A 20,519-nucleotide genomic window follows, 5' to 3' on the forward strand; every position below is an offset into this window, starting at 1 on the left:
GAATTCAAAAACTAACTATGCAAACAGATAACAATGCTTATGTTGCTATTGGTGATCGAAGTTAGTCATCTACACTAATATTATAAAGAGGAAAACTTTGTTTGTTTGTTTGGTTGTTTTTTTTTTATACTATAAGAGTAGCAGACGAGCATGCAGTCCACCTGATGGAACGCCTCGGAAAAGTCTGTCTCCCTTACCACACCCTTCAAACCGGAACACAGCAGCGCCTAACACTGCTATTATTAGGTAGAAATAGGTGTGGCGGTGGTGGTGGTGCCGGAGTCGAACCGCAAAGGGTTCTACCACCTTCACCTTGTAATGAATAGGCTCAAATACTACTGGACCGATTTTAAAAATTCTTTCACCATTAAATTATTCACGAGTAACATAGGCTATATTTTATATGAAATATATTTAATAAATAGATTTTGAGGCGGTATAAAGTTTGCCGTGTCAGCTAGTAGATTATATTCTACTAGAAGCCATTGATTCCCGTTACAAAATAAAACACGAAGTACCTGTAAGGCCGGAACCTTACAGATACTTCGAGTTTTATTTCTAGTTCGAGTTCTAGGCACAAAATCAATTTTATTTTTACATCGCTAATTGGTGATTAAGGCGGATTGGCAACACCGTCACCTACTTTGCGCCCATCGGGTCAACAGTAACTATGTCATTTTGTACGTAACACTAGAAGTAAAGTCTTAATTTTAGTAGTATACGAGGAAAACTTGAGTTTCAAATCATTGCTTATTTTAATAGTTATGTAGGCATGGCAACCTACCTAATCTTAGGGACCTTTTATTTACCTAATACAGTAGTATAGTAACCTAATATATAAATACTAACTGAACCGGCAAACGTTGTGTTGCCAAATAAATAAAAAAAATGTTAAGGGTGAACAACCCTTATCACTCAGGGGTATGAATAATTAATAGATAGTATCCGATTCTCAGACCTACTGAATATGCATATAAAATTTAGTGAAAATCGTTAAAGCCGTTTCGGAGGACTATGTTAATTAACATTATGACACGAGAATTTTATATATAAGATAGTTTTGTATATATAAGATAGTTTTATACATAAGATAGATTAAAAACTCCACAATGAGTTCTTCTGTGGATCCTAGAATAGCTGACGTTAATGTTATCGTGTATCCAATCTAAATAATTTTACTATTGTTCACGTCCCCTTGCAAGGTCTTTTAAGTTTTCACTTAAGAACTATAGTTGCTTTTAAAGTGAAGTAAGGCTTTCTAAGTGAATAAACTCTTGCATCTTACAATGAAAGTGCCCTCTTAAATAGATTAAGTTGTACTAAGACGGGGCCGTATAGCAACACATAAAAATGTAAGAAATCATGTTTATGTTTAAGTATAGTTATACAAGCATTAAGATAGCAGTCACTCAGAAATAACAGACAGTTACGTATTTTCATTATTTATACATATATTACTATTACATGTGCCTATTACTTGCAATATATAAAATGCTATCAAAATATATTTAAAAGTAAAAAATAATAAGAAACAATGAGCGAGACGTTTATTATATCATATATTTAATGATACATCAATAAAAATAGTTCCTCCACCCAGGTAGTAATAATAAGGCCATAAAAGTTCACTTATCTTTAACTAACAAGTCAGGAAGACAGCTTAGGTATAAAGATATTGATCGCACTCCGTGGAAACTCTTTAGTAACATGACCAGTATTTCCCTATGGACCTGACCTCTTGTGTAAAAGGAAGCTAGTATATCAGTGTTTGTTTTCATGTGATAGAAGTGACTCCGGAGACTACCACTTGCCATGTACTACTTACTGTAAATAGGACAGTAATGTTAAGGGACTACAGCTTGAAAGGTGTGGTAAGGAAAGAGAAATTTGTTGGTATGCTCCCAAGCCTATAAAATATATTTCTTTTCAAAATTACATTACTGGTCCTTCCAACTTATTTCTAGTTGGGGTTATTTAACAATGACGTCATAAGTCTGTGGTCGGCATGCTCCTTGGCGGCTACTTTTTCATAAAAAATAACTTTAGCCAAAATCTGTGGACTAAAGACATTCGGCTATAGAATGAGGAACTATAAGGAACTAAACCAATATTTCCCCATGTTCCTGACCTCTGAATTTGAAATCAATCGAAACCTAGCGTTTTCGTAAACCCTATCTAAATCTATTGACCAAAGAGTCAATTAAACCCAGATTCAGACATGCCCAGACCGCGCTGGAAAAGCTTAAAGACATCGTCCGACTCCGTCGAATAGACGTGACCTCCAACTACGAAGCGACGGAAAATATAAGCCGAATGTGTCAGTACCCGAAGCCAAGGGGACGTCGACGTCACAACTGGGTCAACGACGTCTCCGGCGCGGCGGACACAATCGATTCAATACACGCGCATGCGTTCCCACACACACAGGAATATCGACTCTACAACCCGTCAACAAAGTGTACGATGCAACGGAATTTAATCGGACATGTGTTCTATCGGACGTCGCGGAGATTTGGTGGTGAATTCCGTGCCAAAACAAACCGTACGATGTACGATCACGGCTCACAATGCCTGGCGTTCGAACGAGAGTTACCATTTATGATTTACGCTAAGCGATGACCACCGATTGTTTTGACACGGAAAATGCGGCCTTCTATAAAATTAAAGTTAGTAACCGATTTTCCTAATAGACATTTAAAATGAGTTATTACGGCTTTTAGAGAAAATTCGTCATTATATTTAAGAACTTCTTCATTTATGAATTGATGGAAGAGCGTAAGTGTGCATAAATTAATTTGTTTATTTTTAATAGTTATTGCTTGTTTAATTTTACGCATTACTCTTATTTGACCCACTGCTGGGTAATCGTCTCTTCCCGCAAAATAACATGGAGGATAGGTACTCCGCTATCCATATATTATTATATAAAGAATGTAGTTTGAATAAAAATATTTCATTCGAATTTTATATAGTACTAGCTGACCCGGCAAACTTTTCACGGCCTCAAAATCTATTTATCAAATATATTTCATATAAAATATAGCCTATGTCACTCGTGGATAATGTAGCTTTCGAATGGTGAATTTTTAAAATCGGTCCAGTAGTTTTTGAGCCTATTCATTACAATGAAACAAACAAACAAAGTTTTCCTCTTTATAATATTAGTATAGTATATGTTCCGAGCAGGTGTAGTCATACAATTTGCCATGGCGACGCGATTAATTTCTATATTCAGAGCGGACTAGCAGTTTTACGCGGACTATACCTGAAGTCTATGACAAATGTGTTACTACGTCTAAGGACTATTTTGATGTCTTCATAAAAGTTCGGAAATTAGAAATATGTGAGGAAATGCACCGCTGCAGTTAAACTACAAATATTGCGAAAATCTTTTTTCTGTTTCTAGAACTAAGTCTAAAAGTATACTTAAGTAAAGGACATTAAATTACATACGTTTAAATTGAACAGTAAACGCCCGTTATTAAAAACAATATTTCCTATTTTACCTACCCACGATCGAGATTTGACAATATGTAGTACGAAAAAGATAATGTACGAATAATATACAATATATTATCATAGTTATATATTTATATTTTATATATATACGCCAATACACACACACACACGCACGCACGCACTCACACACACCACGCACACACGCACACAATAACATATTGTACCTGTGTGTAATTTAGTGACAGGTGTATGATTAATTTATAAAATGTAAATCCGTTATTGGCTTTAGTTCTATAAAGTAAGATAAGTATGCTTGTGATGTGTAGCTGTGGATTTTATAAATAAATAAATAATAATGTAATAAGATGAGTTATTGTGAAACAAGGTTACCCTTAATGTATGTAACACGCAATGAAATCCGCACTGTACATGTGTAAAATGATGATGTCTGATTTTATCAGTTTATATTTAGCTGAGATCTTAAATAACTTAATAGCTGGCATTTAGCATTACACGACTAACTTAGGAAAAGGATACGCTTACTAAAAGTGACTGGTCACTTCTAGTACGCGTATCCCTTATCACGTGTTATATTATCCAGTTTATCTGGATACACTGAAATCAAATGCTTCATTCCTTCTTCTAGATACGCTAATAAAACCTGTTATCATGAACCCATTATTGCTCCTCTGCTGGTACAACTCTCCTATCAGAATGAGTTTCTGTATGTAAGGACCTTAGTAGACATGCTTCTTTTAGCATCGATAATTAATCCACAATTAAGCCGCTTTTCGGAAGCTATATGTAGCGATCAAATGAACGGTCGATAAATAAATCGAACAAAAAAAGCGCGATGTAGCATTAATAAGTCGCTAAAACACATGTTTGATTCCATGAGCGAACGCAGCATGTAAAACGTGTCGCCGCTGCAAAAATCTAGTCTGCTAAGGCCCTAATAATGTGTCGTAGTGCTACGCTCGAGTCTCGTAGCTCGCGTAGGCGTATCTGTCGTAGCATTTTAAGACTCCGTATAATAACAACTTTATTCCGCAAATAATGTTCTGTACCTTTTACATTTATTAGTAGATTGTAAATAATAAAAAATATCTTAATAGTTCAAATAATAAATATCTTACGTTATAATAAAAACTACAGTGTATTATTGTAGAGTAATACACTTTATAACATGTCAGTTAAACTCATAAAAAAGTTATTGCTTGCACATTCTGTAACTCAGACCGACAGCTTTGAGTTCTATAGTTATATTTTAGACTAAGCGTCTATTTTTATACTCTTCGTTCATCCTGAACGTACGCGTAGCTCGTGTTTTTAACGTTATCGAAAATCCAAACGTAAACACAAACGCCCGTGATTGTAAACTGTTAAGTGTTAAAGCATCGTATTGGAGTTCGTCTCAAGTTTACAAGCGGAATGTAACGACCATTATCCGTTGACCCAATTGCTAATCGCTAATCTGTGGTTGACGGTAGTCACACGATAGTACACCGCACGGATGCAAGCTGCGCGCGCACTTCATTCACCCAGCCGCGGGGTGGAGCGCGGGGGGGAGGACAGAGCGTCGAGGAGTAGAGGAAAGGGATGAGGGGGAAACATCAGTCACCGCCGAACGCGGGTCGGGTGTGCTCGCGCGCGACCGATGCGTGGCCACGACGGCCGACCACGACGACATCCCGCTGGTGGTCCAGGGCGGCCACCACCTGCCCCTGCCGCCATGCCGTAACATGATGGGATACAACAACCAGGGCCACGGATACAACAAGTTGTTCACGCAGGTGTGTGCGGTGCGCGCGCATCGTCCTGTTGATGTGGGCGTGCAGATCTACTACCCGTCAAAGCCAATGGCCGATTTTTCCGATATTTATTGTGTTCGTGATGTGCGTTGATCGAATCATACGTATTAATAACCGCCTAGCGTTTAACTGGGTTTGCAAGCTCGGTATGTACGTGTTGCCGGGATGCGATTTTATTTCGGTGCAAAGCAAAACATTTCAAACGGAGTCTGGTGTACGTCTGTTATCTGTGAATGTTTGCTTTGAGCGCAGTAATTACTCGGCCGGCGTTAATGCTTTGTCCAAAAGCAGAAAACAAGATAACTGAAGCGACTCCGACAACGCTTTGACGCCTCCAAGTGGAATTTTAATTACGGTTTACCGTGAAGCTGATGTAAATGAGAGCGAAACGAAACAAACACAGTCAATAAACAAACAACATTCTTCGTTCCGTGCTTTAACTGACTGACTGAATCATTTTGATCCGTAACTTAATCAAAACCGTCTAGCACTTTTGAAAACATTTTAGTTAACCCCTATTTACTTAACAAAGAGTAAATTTTGTGCTAGGTCAGACCAAAAAGAATAGATAAAACCACAGGGTATATTGCATTGAAACGTAACTGGCACATATTTTAGTAACTCGACATCGTACTTTACGTTATTATATTTTATTTAATCACTTAAAAACTTTAGATTTAACTTTTTCGTAGCGTTTAATATTACAATAAATTTCTTGATTAACAAAAAACACAGCAATCTGGTGTGTGTTTAATGCAATCTGCGTTATTTGCAAATGCTAAGAACATCGGCAGATATCCATGTTATTGTGCTACCATAAAATTAGTTCAAGATCTCTTTTAGAAGGTCCTAGGGTTGATTCCAAGCTATAAACCTAAAAAAATGAGTTCAAACTCTCTTTTAACTGTGGGTTTGTCCTGTGTGTGTGTGTGGATGGGTCCCGTCTCTAAAAGCGTTTTCATTACACACAGAAAATTAATCTAAATGTACAGCGTCGAGTATAAAACGTAAACCTACCTAATTATATAGGTAGTATATTGGAACCTGTTTACTTACTGTTACAGTGACGTCTAAAATAAGCGGCGTATAGCACGTTCCGAGAATGCCGTCGGAACAAATCCAGGATTTGTGCAAGGACGCGCGCCGCATCCTTGTCCGTTTCCGCCGCGTTATATCCCGTTACAGTCAGTATTATGGTTACCTATTATAGGGATGGCGATATTATATATAACTTTCAAGAAACAATGTACCTACGTGTCAGATTGTATTTCCCTTACCCCCTTTATTAATACTCAATCTATCCAAATTTTGCGTATCATAGGTCTTACCTCAAAGTGAGAAGGGTTAGACCAACGTTACGGAATGGTGGCCAAATATTGTTAGGCTTCATATACCTTTTAGATTTTTTTCCAAAAATACTCTCAGGTGTATTAGTACATTATTTCTAATATGCACAAAACTGATAAACCAAAGGCGAACCTGGTATTAGAACCTCCGATTCCTCGATCGAGAGACCGAGTTTTCGGCCACTAAGCTCTCAGTACTTCCTACACGTCAGTAACGCCGGTACAGTCCTACACTCAGTACTACACGTCAGATACGTCAGATAATATCTGTTTACTAGTTAAAGAATCGCCATCCCTACGTCTTGTACAAGAGCTAGATATCAAGGGTTGTCAAGCTACTAAAACATTCTGTAATTACAATCATCATGGAAATGTTTTTAAGCTTTGAAAGCTTATAACGCTAATTTCGATTAAGAATCAGTGGGTTTGTTGTACTAGTTACCGTATGATGCGCAAACGCCATCAAACCGTCATAAATATGCTATGATACTAATAACTAGAAGTACCTACTGCTAATGGCTGAAAGCGCTAATCTAATTTACATAAACATTAATTATTGTACGTATCGGAAAGGTACCACGGTACCTACGGGTAATACCGGGTTATGTGGGATTTTTACCACAATAAAACCCTGTCTGTCAGTATGGATTTTCAATCTGAGTCCTCTAAACGCGGTCCCCTTGTCAGGTTCAACGCAGGAAGAAACTACGTTTCTTTCACATCCTCGAGTGTTTACGACGGTATGTGGCCACACGTACTTTTGTTCATCCCGGTGTCGTTAGCTGGGCGTTTAGAGCTCCCATTTACCGCCCGCATAACCAAAAGTCCCCTTTTAATCGCCTCTTACCACAGGCAGGGGATACCGTAGCTCTATCCTGGTCCCGAGCCTATAAAGACACCTATTACTATCGCCCAGGCCTCAAGTTTAATTGCATTCAAAACAAATAAGAGTTTATTATTAGTTCCATCGAATGCCATAACAAAGTTGGTGGACGAAAAACAATTTAAAATTCAGTTTTATCGGTCTCAGCTATCAATGTAGTCATAAATTTGAAAGCTGGCATTTGAAATGTATTGGAGTGGCTTCTAGACCATGATTTCATAGATCCACTTGAGACCAAAATAAAAGCACTATGCTCTACATCAAATATTTCAGTGCATTCACATGCAATAAAATAAAACAATATCAGTCGTATATTTCAGTTTTATCTGCCTTGAAATGCTAGACATGATTATTCATGTCTAGCATTTCAAAAATCACGCCATTATTGGCGTGATTTTTAATTCATCTAAACTTATGTGTCAGTTTTATAAATATATATATTATCCTACTGACATGGTTTTATTTAAATGTATATTGAAGTTTCGGCGAACTTGGCAGTTGAATCGAATGTCGGTATATCTTTTATATATAAAATTCTCGCGTCACAATGTTAGTTACCGTACTCCTCCGAAACGGCTTTACCGATTTTCAGCAAATTTTATATGTATATTCCGTAGGTCTGAGAATCGGCTACTATCTATTTTTCATACCCCTAAGTGATAAGGGTTGTTCACCCTTAACATTTTTTATTTATATGGCAACACAACGTTTACCGGGTCAGATAGTTTTTTTATATAATAAGTACATATCTTTGTTAATGACACAGATAATTTCCATTTTGTATATAATTTTTGTAAGTAACGGTATGTTACGGCGTATACGTAATTTAAGTCTCTTCGTGTGAACAGGTCTGCCGTTCTATAATATAAATATGATTTAATAGAAGGAAAACTTAGAAAATCCACTAAGCCAGCTGAGTCTGGCTTCAGTCCAAAACCATGCAAAACGTGGTAAAGTCCATATTCGTATTAAATTACACATTATCGTTTAAGCTTTTACGACATACTAAGAGTATTATAAGATTTCATACAAAAAATCTATTGAAAGTTATTCAATAATTAGGAAATGAGATCAAAGTGTTAATATTTTTATATGATACCTAATCAAATAATCTTCTTATTCGACTAACAAAAACTACGTCCTAATGTTTATCTTTCGGATTGGAGCTACAATTCCATTATAAGATTTCTATTATTTTAGATTCAATTTCTCGAATCAATGATTATTTTTAAAGTTTTTTTGTTTAGACAAAATTAAGATATATCTAAGAAAATATGCCATGAATTAAAGTGAACAAATATCGGTTACTTTTAATGTATCTTTATTACTAACCATTTATCACATGAATAGTAATCTAATTATAAACAGCTTATAAAATTTTCCAATTAAGCCCTTAGCCAGAGTTAGATTAGATTTACAGCCGGGCATCCGATTGATCCCGTCACGGTGCGTCACATCTCAGCACATACGAGTACGTGACGTCACGTGAACCACACATTACTCAATATCACCGAATTATTACACATTGGCGGAATATTGCGCCTTAATGTGTGTCACGGTAGGCAGAATTTCTTAATATAGGCTGAATAGTATGTATGGAATAATTTTATACGTGACTAGCAGTACCCGCGGCGTCGCCCTCTTTTTGTCAATCATAATAAAATATAGCCTGTAGCACTTCTGAATAGTGTAGCTTTCTGATTGTGAAATAATTTTCATGATCGGTTGAGTATTTCCGAAGATTATTGGCCTTTACACACAAAGAAAGTTACAAACTTTACTTCTTTATAATATTAGTATAGAAGAATAGACGTGTTTTAATGAACATTACACGTTTAATGCGTGAGTTAGGTTTTTATCTTTATATAAGTAAATAAAATTTATTAAGTTAACTGGAATACATTGCCAATTATACCAACTCTTTTTGGATCCATCGTGTATCATCATACAATGAATTAAGTAGGTATAGAAATTTCTTTCGTCATTGAGTTTATATTAACATTACAAATCTAATAGAAATTGCAAGTAGGTACATAATAATAATTGTATGAATTGTACAAAGTGTTTTATTACTACTATAATACGTAAATATGTCATGTCAATAAAATTCGTTACAAAGTCGTCAAAATCGACGTAGAAACGCCATAAAATTATTATATGTCAATTTAAGACAATGAAAACGTATCTAGGTTGTATTATATCGGATATATTTTAGTATGAAACAATATTATTTTACAATATTACAACTTCGTAAAATGTCCGTTTTATGTTTTATTTGAATTAAATCCCAATGTATCTAAACATTCGGAATTAATTCAATTCATACAAATGATTAAAATGTTTTAAATAAATACACCTTACAATAAATTAACAAAATAATCACTAGTAAAAATCTTAGTATATGATATTCTGCCATATCGATTTGTGGGAATAAAAACAAACGATATCAAGAAACGGTTAATGCATCTACAACAAAACTGGTTTTAAATCTTCCTTAATAATTGAATATAATTCCTAAATGACCTAAATGGACCGTTTATTATTTATTCAAGCTATGCATGCAACTAGGTCTCACGATATCGATCTACACATCGTTGGGAATTAATACAAACGGTAGATAGGTCTCTTAAAACAATATGATTTTAAACATACATTGAAATTTCGTACCATGACTTCGTTAAAGTAAGATGTTTTTTATAATATTACAATAAGTAATTTGGTATTATGTCGGTCGAAATTATAATTATAAATTTAACTTTTTAAACAAAATATGACAATTTAAGTTGGTTTTATACGGTTATATAATGGATAAGCGAAAAATAAATGGGGGCTTAAGTTTGTTAAACTGTAAATGACGGAACAACACCGTGGTGCCAAAGAGATGACACTAATTTCGATGTCTCGCTTCCTCTTGGATAAGGAATAGACAAATTACTCATTCTTTTACATCACTCGGTAGGAATAAACTCTGTTTTCAGGAGGTCGTGGTACAAAACAAAATAATGTTGATTCAATATTGAAATAAAACTTTCCTGAACTATGACGGGTTTTAAAAGATGGTGGTAGGCCCCCAGGTCAACGTCGCGAAACGATTCACTTATCTTTTTTGTAACATTTGTATAGAATTTCATACACAAAGAGTGCTTTTTGAATGTTTACCAAGCGCGCCTGCAACTGGGTCTCACGATATCGATCTACACATCGTGAATCAACGTAAATAGGATAGAATGCGGGAGTAGCCAAGCAAAATGTATTGGAATAGATTCTATAGTATTTACGTAGATTTTTTTTTGTTTTATCAATACTTTAATGGCATTATTAGATATTAATAGGAAATTAATAGGGTCAGTCATACCGCCAACAGTAGTTGCCCATCTATAGATTGTTCAATTTTTGTATAAAATTACCGTCAAAAATTAAATAGTAAGTAGACTCGTTCAGAGAAAATTAAGCAATGGTTTCAAATTTTGGAACCTTGTAAACAGAAAATTATCATTATTTATAATTACAGACGCGAAATTTTATGTATTGACTTCATATTATTTTTTAGCATTTTACGCCATGTCTACGTCATGAATGACGGTACTTTATGAATTTTATGAAAGCTAATTTCGTGACTTTTTGTACAGTACACATAACACCCCATTGAAAACTTATTTTAAGAACTTTAGGTAAATATCATGAGTTGGTATTCTCATGATATTTACCTTCATCGTTTAGGCAAGTGATAAATAATTAAATTCTAATATGGACATAACGTTAATAATCAGAAGTGCCTGAAAATCTAATTTCGAATCCCCGATCAAGAAAAGACCGCATGGAAATATCTAACTGACGTAAAATGTACACAAACCAAAGACAATCTATATTTAGATTGTAACAAATTTCATACATAGAAAACGCATTAAATTAACCCAAACCAAAATACATACCGAGCTCTGAACAATGGTAACAAAAAATGTCCTCGAACCGCTTTGGCCCCGAAACAAGGGCGTAAAATATGCAGGGGAGGTTTAATGGAGGGAGGGCAATGACGTCATCACTTCGATCCGCCGGCAGTCTGCCGCCGAAACCTCCGTCCAGTCCCATACAGCCTTCTTAATCAATCGGACTTCAGACGCTGTCTGAATGGACGTAAATCTTTGCCTCTGAAAAAAATGACGTAAAGTTGGCGCTACTTTTGACAGTTGTTTAAATTTCGGACAAATCGATGGAATTGAGTTCGGTAGTTAGTTTTCTTTGTTTTTTACTATCCTGACACTGTGGCCTGTGGCTAAGGTGAGCTTGTTTAGCGCATTGTATAGTATTTTATATAAGTAGCTTTAGAGTCCGTAATTTCTTGTAGTATTTTTATTTGTTACATTAGGTAGAATCGTTATTGTTTTATTTCATGTTAGTTGCCATTTAAAAAAAATGTTTATATTTTTCCGTAGTATTTTGTTTTTTTTTTTATTTCTATTTTTTTTTTTTGTATTTCATGGGAAGAATGCATAAAATACAACTCCTTCATAATCTCATTTATTTTCAAATTGTTTTTCTGTATAATTTCCAAGTTATCCAATATTTGAATATATTTTTAAAACGCATGTTATATATTATTATTTATTCAATACGTTATTGTATATTACGCGTGTATGATTTCAGATATAATTTGTTGCGTCAATGCGAGCATGTTTGTCTGATTGTATGTTTGTGTGTGTTCTGCCTTGCATGCAGTTGGCACGACTCTACGCCTGCGACAAATGACAAACTACAAGCCTTTGGTAAGATATCTGTTTGTTTGATTTTTATGGGTATGGAGCAAGAGGCATGTGGTCCTCTCGGTAATCAGTTGGTTAGTTTTTCATGGTCTTAAAGTTAAAACTAATTTTGCACACACTACATTGAATCAAAATATCACAACACGGTATTTAATGCAAAATTTGGAAAAATGATCATGATCAAAATGCTTATTTTAAATTGCGTAAAATACTCGATTTGATTTGACTCGATTTGATTTAATTCTATAACACGAACGAGACACTATTATTTTCGCACTGATAAAAGGAGTATTTCATACGTACTCAACTATATTCGCAAAAGTCCGGTTGCAGACGGAAAGATTATTCTACAATTATTATAGTGCGCATTGCCTTATCCTTTGCTGGATACATAACACGGTGTCATACAAAACACGTGAGCGAAACACTACAACATTTTGTGCACAAGCAAGCAATAGCACTAACGACAGTAGCATCGGCCTCAGACTCAATTACCAGCAATAATTCTATTAAAACCCGTCGTGCCTTCGCCCTCTAGTGTCAGCGTTCTTGATTTTTGTAATGTATATAGGCCACTTGCATCCAGTTTTTAGGTAGTGGCAGGTGACGAGGCTTTGCCTACTACTACCTCTAACAAAAACTTGGAATTATGCTGCCATCGGGGGCATACGGCCAAAAGGCTTCTTTGGCAGGAGTCAGTACTTGGGACTACAATGGAACGCTTCATTAACCCACAGTTCCACCGATTTGCTTCTGTTGCTTCTCAGCAGAAATTATTGTACCTATTGTACCAACTACCGCACAGTGCCCTTTTAACTAATTCGCTTTTTATGTACTAATTTTTGCCTTTACATGTTTGCATGATGTTTTTATGTAAGTACTTATTATATATTTATTATTGTAGTGTAATAATTTATGTCCATATATGCGTATAAGTGGTGTCCTTGTGACGAAGGAAGTGTATGAGTTTTACGTGAATTGATCTACCATAAAATCCAGCCTAAATGTCAAAGAGAAAACAGCATACAAGACAAGTAGCGTTAATATGTTATGTATAAGTTATTTTGCTCAAAATCTATGTCGCCTCGATTCCTGAGGTAGAGTGTTAATCGGTTTTCTGACGAACTTTAGTATAGATTACCTACGTGGCGCTGGTGTAGCTCTTCTTCGAAAGTTTCAAAAAACGCATCTGCAGCAGCTAAATAAGCAATTTACTATGCCTTACCGCGGTTTGTTTACGTCCTATCTTTCAAAGCACAAAATTAAAACTAAACCAACAGTAATGAAAGCAAACACTTATTAATTTAAGATTTTTTTGGACATAATAGCATCACGGATGCATGCATTTGGATTTTTATGAATTCATTTAACACGTACTTACAACGCCAATACTAGTTAATTTGACTAGTCGCTTTTAAACTATTTTAATCATATTAGTGAGCAAGCCTTTTAAATGTACTTCAGTCCGCAACAAAAACATTGGATGGATATTAGCTTTGGATCAACTTGATCACCGAAATTGTTATTACCTACATGATTATCAGATCTTCCGGGACCAAAGTAAATTCCAAATTATCGGCGGACAATAACAAACAAATATTTGAAAGACTTGCTCCGTTAACTCAGCATGTAGTTAGCAATGCTCCTGTCCAAATAAATTTGATTGGCTATGACGTTACAGGGGTCGGCGGATTCGAACTACTCACAGCCATCTTCGGAGCTGTCTCTCGACGAAGACAAGGAGGCTCTGCGCCGCGAGAAGGAAGCGCAGGCTCTCGCACAGTTGGATAAGGCACGGGTAAGATGAAAGTTTATTGGAATTAACTAGAAATAACAATTCGTACTTGGCTAGCGCGGTGGACTATGGCCTAATCCTTCTCATTCTGAGAGTAGACTTATGCCCAGCAGTGGGACAGTAATGGGTTGATGAAGCTTAAGAACTTATGTATAAAATATATCAACATTATCAATGTCTTTCTTCAAAATGCTAAACCTCTTCAAAAGTTTTGAATTATCTAACTTAGAAACTGCATCAAGGGTAAACTTGAAATGTCAGATATAAACTGAAGGACATAATTATAAAGTACATCAAAGTAATCAATGTTTGCGCGTTATTATGACAGACTTGAATGAGATGAACCTCCGTAAAAAATTTGGACTAAAAATAAATTTAAGAACTTATGTATTAAAATACCTATTAATGATAATTCCTATTTATGATAGGTGATGAACAAAATACAGGAAGTTTAAAACCAACTTTTTAAAATTTTGAAAGACTAAATTTACTTAATATTTCATTGGAGGAAATCATCCACTAACACTAACAACATCCGTTAGTGCTTCGATGCATTCGGTTGATTCTCTTAATTTCACATCCGTCAGTTTGTTTCTCCTAGATTTTAGTTACCTTGCATCGAAACCCCTGTTCTTAGCTCATAATGTTGATATCCTAATACGATCACACCACTATAATTTTAATAATCTTTTCTGGTTCAATTTCATTACATCTCAAGCATGACCTGAAAATATTCTAAGATCGAGGTCAGACGTTTCTTCTTTATGTAATCATCCCGAGCCTAAGCATGATATAGCACTTTATCGTGATCCTATGACCTATTTATTATTCCGAGGATCATTATTACTTACATTTTCATACTTTGATTGCTGAAACCCTTTCAATATAATAAGATTTTTATGATTGCGTTTTACCTCCAAATAGCTGAGAATCTGTATTGGAAGGTTTTTCCTCTAATATTTTCTCGCTATGTAGTATCCAGGCCCGGTCAGGGGTATGGGAGTGAATTCCATTATAAAACTATTTATGAGATAAAAGTATCAAACGATGATACAGTCCATATTTGAAACTTGTCCATAAACTTTTGCAATGAACTCCAAATATGTACTTAGTAGTTCGAAAGTCCTTCCTGAAGTTGGCAACAGAAACGTTGTTACATCTGAAGACCGTGTTGGAACGTCTGTTTACTCATATCTTACTATAGATCTCATCATAGAGGATACATTATTAATAACTGTCAACTGTTTTTTTCTTCTGTAGGTAGTTACAAATCAAATTTATAAACATTTTGTTGTCGAAACAGAATAGGTATAACAAATACGTGACTATCTCCCAGTGTTGTAAGAGGGTTTATATCATTTGATTTTTAATTGAAAGTTAAAGTAATAAGTGCTTTGATAACGTTCCAGTCGAAACCAGTGGCGTTCGCTGTGCGGACCAATGTCGAGTACGATGGCACGCTCGACGACGACTCGCCAGTGCTCGGCAGTGCTATCTCCTTCAAAGTGCGGGACTACCTTCACATCAAGGTAAACCTAGTCTTGTAATTAAAAAAAGCTTTAGTAGACAGATGTATGATGGTGAACGGTTTTTAGTTAGGGGTTACTTTTCATAAGTAGTTGAGAAATGGTACCAAAATACGGGAAAGTATCCAAATTCATGCTAATAAGTTTTTTTAAAGATCTTACTCTTACTTAAAACACAAGTTCTAAAGTGATATTATTTAAGTACAGCAGCTCCCCAGGTATGGTCATTCTTGCCTTCATACAAAACAAGATAGACAAAAATTTTTATTCACGAAGTTCTATTTATTTCATTTTTATATTTTTTACACTTTTGTTGTTTCATCAAAAATCATTTTTTTAGATTCCAGTAATAACCGAGCATGCTTTTCCCTGTAGTCATTGCCGTTGATAGATATCTGTAACCAATTCTATATAGCACAGAGATTCCACATGAAGCCGTTTACAGATGCATTACAACTCTTGAATATGTTAGTCATTTAGTCTTCACACTCATCCATCGAAACGCACAACTGTTGCCCACTAGAAATGAGGCCATAGTAGATACTGAATTGTATCGAACCGTGGTCACCACGTTCCAGGAGAAGTACGACAACCACTGGTGGATCGGGCGGCTCGTGAAGGAGGACTGCGACATCGGGTTCATCCCGTCGCCGGTGAAGCTGGAGGCGGTGCGCACGGGGCTGGCGGCGCGCGGCCGCTACCCGCGCGCGCCGTCCGGCGCCAACCTCGCCGCGCCGCACGCGCTCCCCAGCAGAGGTAGCACCCCCCCCACGCCCGGTACGTCACCGCCACCCATCGCATCGCCGCTGACGAGGGAAAGCTGCGTTCTGATCGGATGTTGAATGTGATGGTTCAAAGTCGTGGAATTGATGCTGTCTTGCTTGGAGCAAAATCTAAATTCTAGTCAGAAGTGGCATGTAAATGACTAGGTATATCCAAAATATTATTAGATTAAACTTGTCAATTCTAATTAGAAATGACACAAATGATAGATCCAAAATCTTATCAAACTAAACATTTGGAGTTCTAATCAGAAATTACACATAAAACGTGGGTACTATATTTCTAATCACGTTAAACTACACATCCTGAATTCTAATCAGAAATGATACTTTGGCTAAAATCTTGTCAACCTAAACATTCTAAATTCTACTCACAAATGTAACTTAAAACGTCGGTACTAGATATTTAATCACGTTAAATTGATTATCTTGAATTCTAAACAGAAATTACACGAAAATTATATTTTGTCCAAAATTACATTGAACGGGACATTTTTATTTATGACGTGATGCAAATATTTTCTGATAACGACGTCTTCAAAAGTATAGCTGACAATTTATACACTTTGGACTATAGAAAATAAGTCGCACATATTTTGACAACGATTCGAATACAGAGTTTTCTCGTTTATTTTGCAAACGTTGAGCTAAAAGTTATCGGTGTTACTTTATTGTACTGTCATTACCCAAAACTTGTGTATGATGAAGATTACTTTTTCATCAAAACATATTGAAAATTTTGATTGATCATTATGTTATTCAGTTCATTGTATTTTAAAATAATGCCAGTACTATATATACAATATATATACTAGTGATTATTACTACTAGTAATATTTAAAGTTCTACCATTGTATTATTTTATTTATTACGGATAAAATATAACTTCAGCATACTATGGTTTATAAAAGGTGTTGACAGTATAAATAGACGCTTTTAACTTGCACCGGATAAATGATTATTAGGTTTATTACAATCGTAATCATATTTAACAAACATCTGGCCTTATTGTTCATTGATTCCATTTTTAATTTTATTGTCAAAATACATTTTTTGTTGGTCTATTACGAAAATTATTTCCTTTTATCCGGTGCAAAGTATGTACAACGCAGTTCTTATGTGTGATCGTCTTGCTCTTTGAAATTCTCTACTATTGACATATTAATATTTCCTTTAACAATAACAAACAAATCTATTTCTACGGTAACATTAACAAGATGGAAAACAGCGAGACGATTGTCAATTATAATGTAATTGAATGGTATATTCCAGTTAATGCTAAAGGTTATATACTTAGTGTAAATATTAAGAATCTTCATAAGAAAGTATTTATTGTGTTGTGGATCAGTTGCAGGTGGCATCTTGATTGGAAATATTGGGTGTAAAATAATTTATTCGCTATCATTCTTATATTATGTTTTCGGATTGCAGTCTATTATATAATTAAAGTGGTGTTGATGGGATAAAATTTGTGAGAATTTCATTATATATCGGAAATTTTGTAATAAAATAACAATATCAACTACTATAGTATGTATATTAGAAAAAAGTCCAAAATAGAACTCATAAGTATTCAAAAAAGATTCTGTAATATGCAAAAATATAAAACATTATTTCTTAAACGAATACATTTTTTTTAATAATTCTTACAATTTCATTACCAAAATTTTCCAATCGGAAAATAGTAAAATTAAAGAATTGCTCGAAAAATATCATTTTCTCATTATTAGAAAAATATACTTTGCGATGTCACTTGTAACTGCATATAATATCCTGTAAAGACTGTTACTTTAAGTACTTGTAATTTATATATTTGGATGACCTAGTGATCCTATTTACTTATGGAATGTATAACTGCTTTGTACTCCATTCCCATCTCACACATACCGGTGAACGTTGCCGATTCCCTGGTTCCGTATGCATTCACGTTAGCCAGTTTCAGATGTTCCTACGTTTGAACGAGGTAAGACCACTCATCCATTCTCAACCAGGAAATCGCCAACATCACTTATATTTATTTCAAATTTAATTTGACCGAATGAAATCTTTAATAATGCTTCTTTATTTATTTATCTGTTAGATTTATCTGTTCTTTGCTCGTTATTGTTTCGACCACTTGCATTGCATCTTCCATTGCTCATTCCACTATCCTGTTTCTACACTTGTTGGTTTACGTTTTCTTGGTTTTAATAAAACGTTCACCAACTCGTCCTTCTTATCTACTATATTGTAATGAAGTTATTTTATATATTTCCTTAATGTGCTTGTTAAGGTCCGTGTTAAGTATGTCTTGCGTATTTCGTAAGTATTGTTGATGAAATACAAAATTTTGTATTGCTTATGTTTTCTTGGAATGGATGTTGTTCGTGTTGACATTTTTGCTTGGGTTTAGATAAATTAATGACATTGTTAAATTTAAGCTTTATGAGACTCGAGGATTCCCTTTAGAGTTATCCCTTTAGACTTATCCCTATCTGCAATGGATAACTAAATATAAAGTCTGAATGTCTCGAAATGTCTAACAATTATCCTGTTTAAAATATATACCTATTGCTACTTGTGTCACTTTTTAAAATATTTTTATCTTTCCTATTCCAATTTCTTATTCCTGTTTTAACAATAGTTAGTTATAAAGCCGTCGTTTTTGAAACAAACAAGTAGCTAGGAGCCGTTCATAAAGCGTCACTTGGGTCGCGTCGACAAGATGTTTGTCTATGTGTTCTCGTGGGGCAGGCGAGGACTCAGACACGGCGGCGGGGCGCGGGCGCGGCGCGGGCGCGCTGCCGGGCGCGGGCAAGAAGAAGTTCTTCAAGAAGCAGGAGGCTTGCACGCCCTACGACGTCGTGCCCTCCATGCGGCCCGTCGTGCTCGTCGGGCCCTCGCTCAAGGGCTACGAGGTCACGGACATGATGCAGAAGGCGCTCTTCGACTTCTTGAAGAAGAGGTTCGAGGGCAGGTGAGTGATCGGTTGAAAGTAAAATTAATAATTAAATTCGAAGGCAGGTGAGTTGAACTTGCTGCTGAAATTAATGACTTGAAATGAAATTATTTAATGTTTGCCTGTTTCTTTTATTATTTAATAGGTAAGTTCCTATCTTTTTATCTACAGAGTTTATATCATTTTGTTCTACGTACATATATAATGCACGTATAATATTAATTATCGCTAGCATAGTTACCGGTGTACAAGGGAACTTGTAAGCCAACGACAATAAATATTAAAATGAAAATTTTCAGGATAATAATAACACGCGTGATGGCGGACATATCGCTCGCGAAGCGGTCGGTAATGAACAATACGCAGAAGCGCGTGTTAATGGAACGGACGAACTCGCGTTCCACTTGTCTCGCGGAAGTGCAGGTAACTGACTCATGCTCTACATGTTTTCCAGGATCATCATAACCCGGGTATCGGCGGATATATCGCTGGCGAAGCGATCCTTGCTCAATAACCCGTCAAAGAAACCTTTAGACCGACCAAACTCGAGGACCACTTGCTTGGCGGAGGTTCAGGTTCGGCCGTGTAGATTGTCTAAGCTTAACCATTGCCTGGGTTTTGTTGATTCACTAATATGTAAATAAGTCGGATTGTGTTGCGTCACGTGTCCTTATTTTATATTGACTATCAGTTGTTGAAATGGCGAATTTATTCAGTTTACCCTGTGTTTTTATGTGATATGTTAATAATACTAACTATACTTACTTAACTTCGGTGTAAGTCGAGCAGTTCATGGCGTTATAAATAATGACCACAAAATCAAACGGTCACATCAAAACACATCCATGAAGAGAAAAAAATAACAATGAAAATGTAAATAGAGTAGTATTGTATTCATTAAGTTTGGATCATGAACATGTGGCTTTAATATTCATTTTACTATCATCAGCAAAATGAACCGGTTGGGACAGAAGTTCATCGGTCAGATACTAATCTGCTTCCAATAATAAGATAATGTGAAAAGTGTTTAAACTAAATGAATGTTCAGACGGAGATCGAGCGGATATTCGACCTGGCGCGCACGCTGCAGCTGGTGGTGCTGGACTGCGACACCATCAACCACCCCTCGCAGCTCGCCAAGACCTCGCTCGCGCCCACCATCGTCTACTTGAAGATAACCAGCCCGAAGGTAGAATACATTTTATAGTAACGGTTCAAT

General features: G+C 35.7%; 1 protein-coding gene across 37 annotated transcripts in view; it reads left to right on the forward strand.

The window, feature by feature from the left end:
- Positions 1–20,519, forward strand: part of LOC140748299 (voltage-dependent L-type calcium channel subunit beta-2) — a 192,512-nt gene that overhangs the window by 164,833 nt on the left and 7,160 nt on the right. For 15 of the 37 annotated variants that reach the window (XR_012102933.1, XR_012102935.1, XR_012102931.1 and 12 more), the window contains 6 exons: positions 13,941–14,057; positions 15,464–15,583; positions 16,159–16,357; positions 19,096–19,318; positions 19,600–19,723; positions 20,349–20,489. Coding sequence is in view for 31 of the 37 variants with exons in the window: in XM_073081105.1 (XP_072937206.1) it covers positions 13,941–14,057; positions 15,464–15,583; positions 16,159–16,357; positions 19,096–19,318; positions 19,600–19,723; positions 20,349–20,489 (924 nt within the window). In the remaining 6 variants the exon portion in view is untranslated. Of the gene's footprint in view, positions 1–5,080; positions 5,253–6,334; positions 6,455–12,143; positions 12,263–13,940; positions 14,058–15,463; positions 15,584–16,158; positions 16,358–19,095; positions 19,319–19,599; positions 19,724–19,754; positions 19,876–20,348; positions 20,490–20,519 lie in introns of those variants that run through there. The other 22 variants (XM_073081104.1, XM_073081111.1, XM_073081115.1 and 19 more) reach the window with 18 other exon arrangements.

This window comes from Epargyreus clarus, unplaced genomic scaffold, assembly GCF_041222505.1.
Source record: "Epargyreus clarus isolate Ecla_fem2 unplaced genomic scaffold, WU_Ecla_fem_2.2 ptg000015l, whole genome shotgun sequence".
Taxonomy (NCBI): domain Eukaryota; kingdom Metazoa; phylum Arthropoda; class Insecta; order Lepidoptera; family Hesperiidae; genus Epargyreus; species Epargyreus clarus.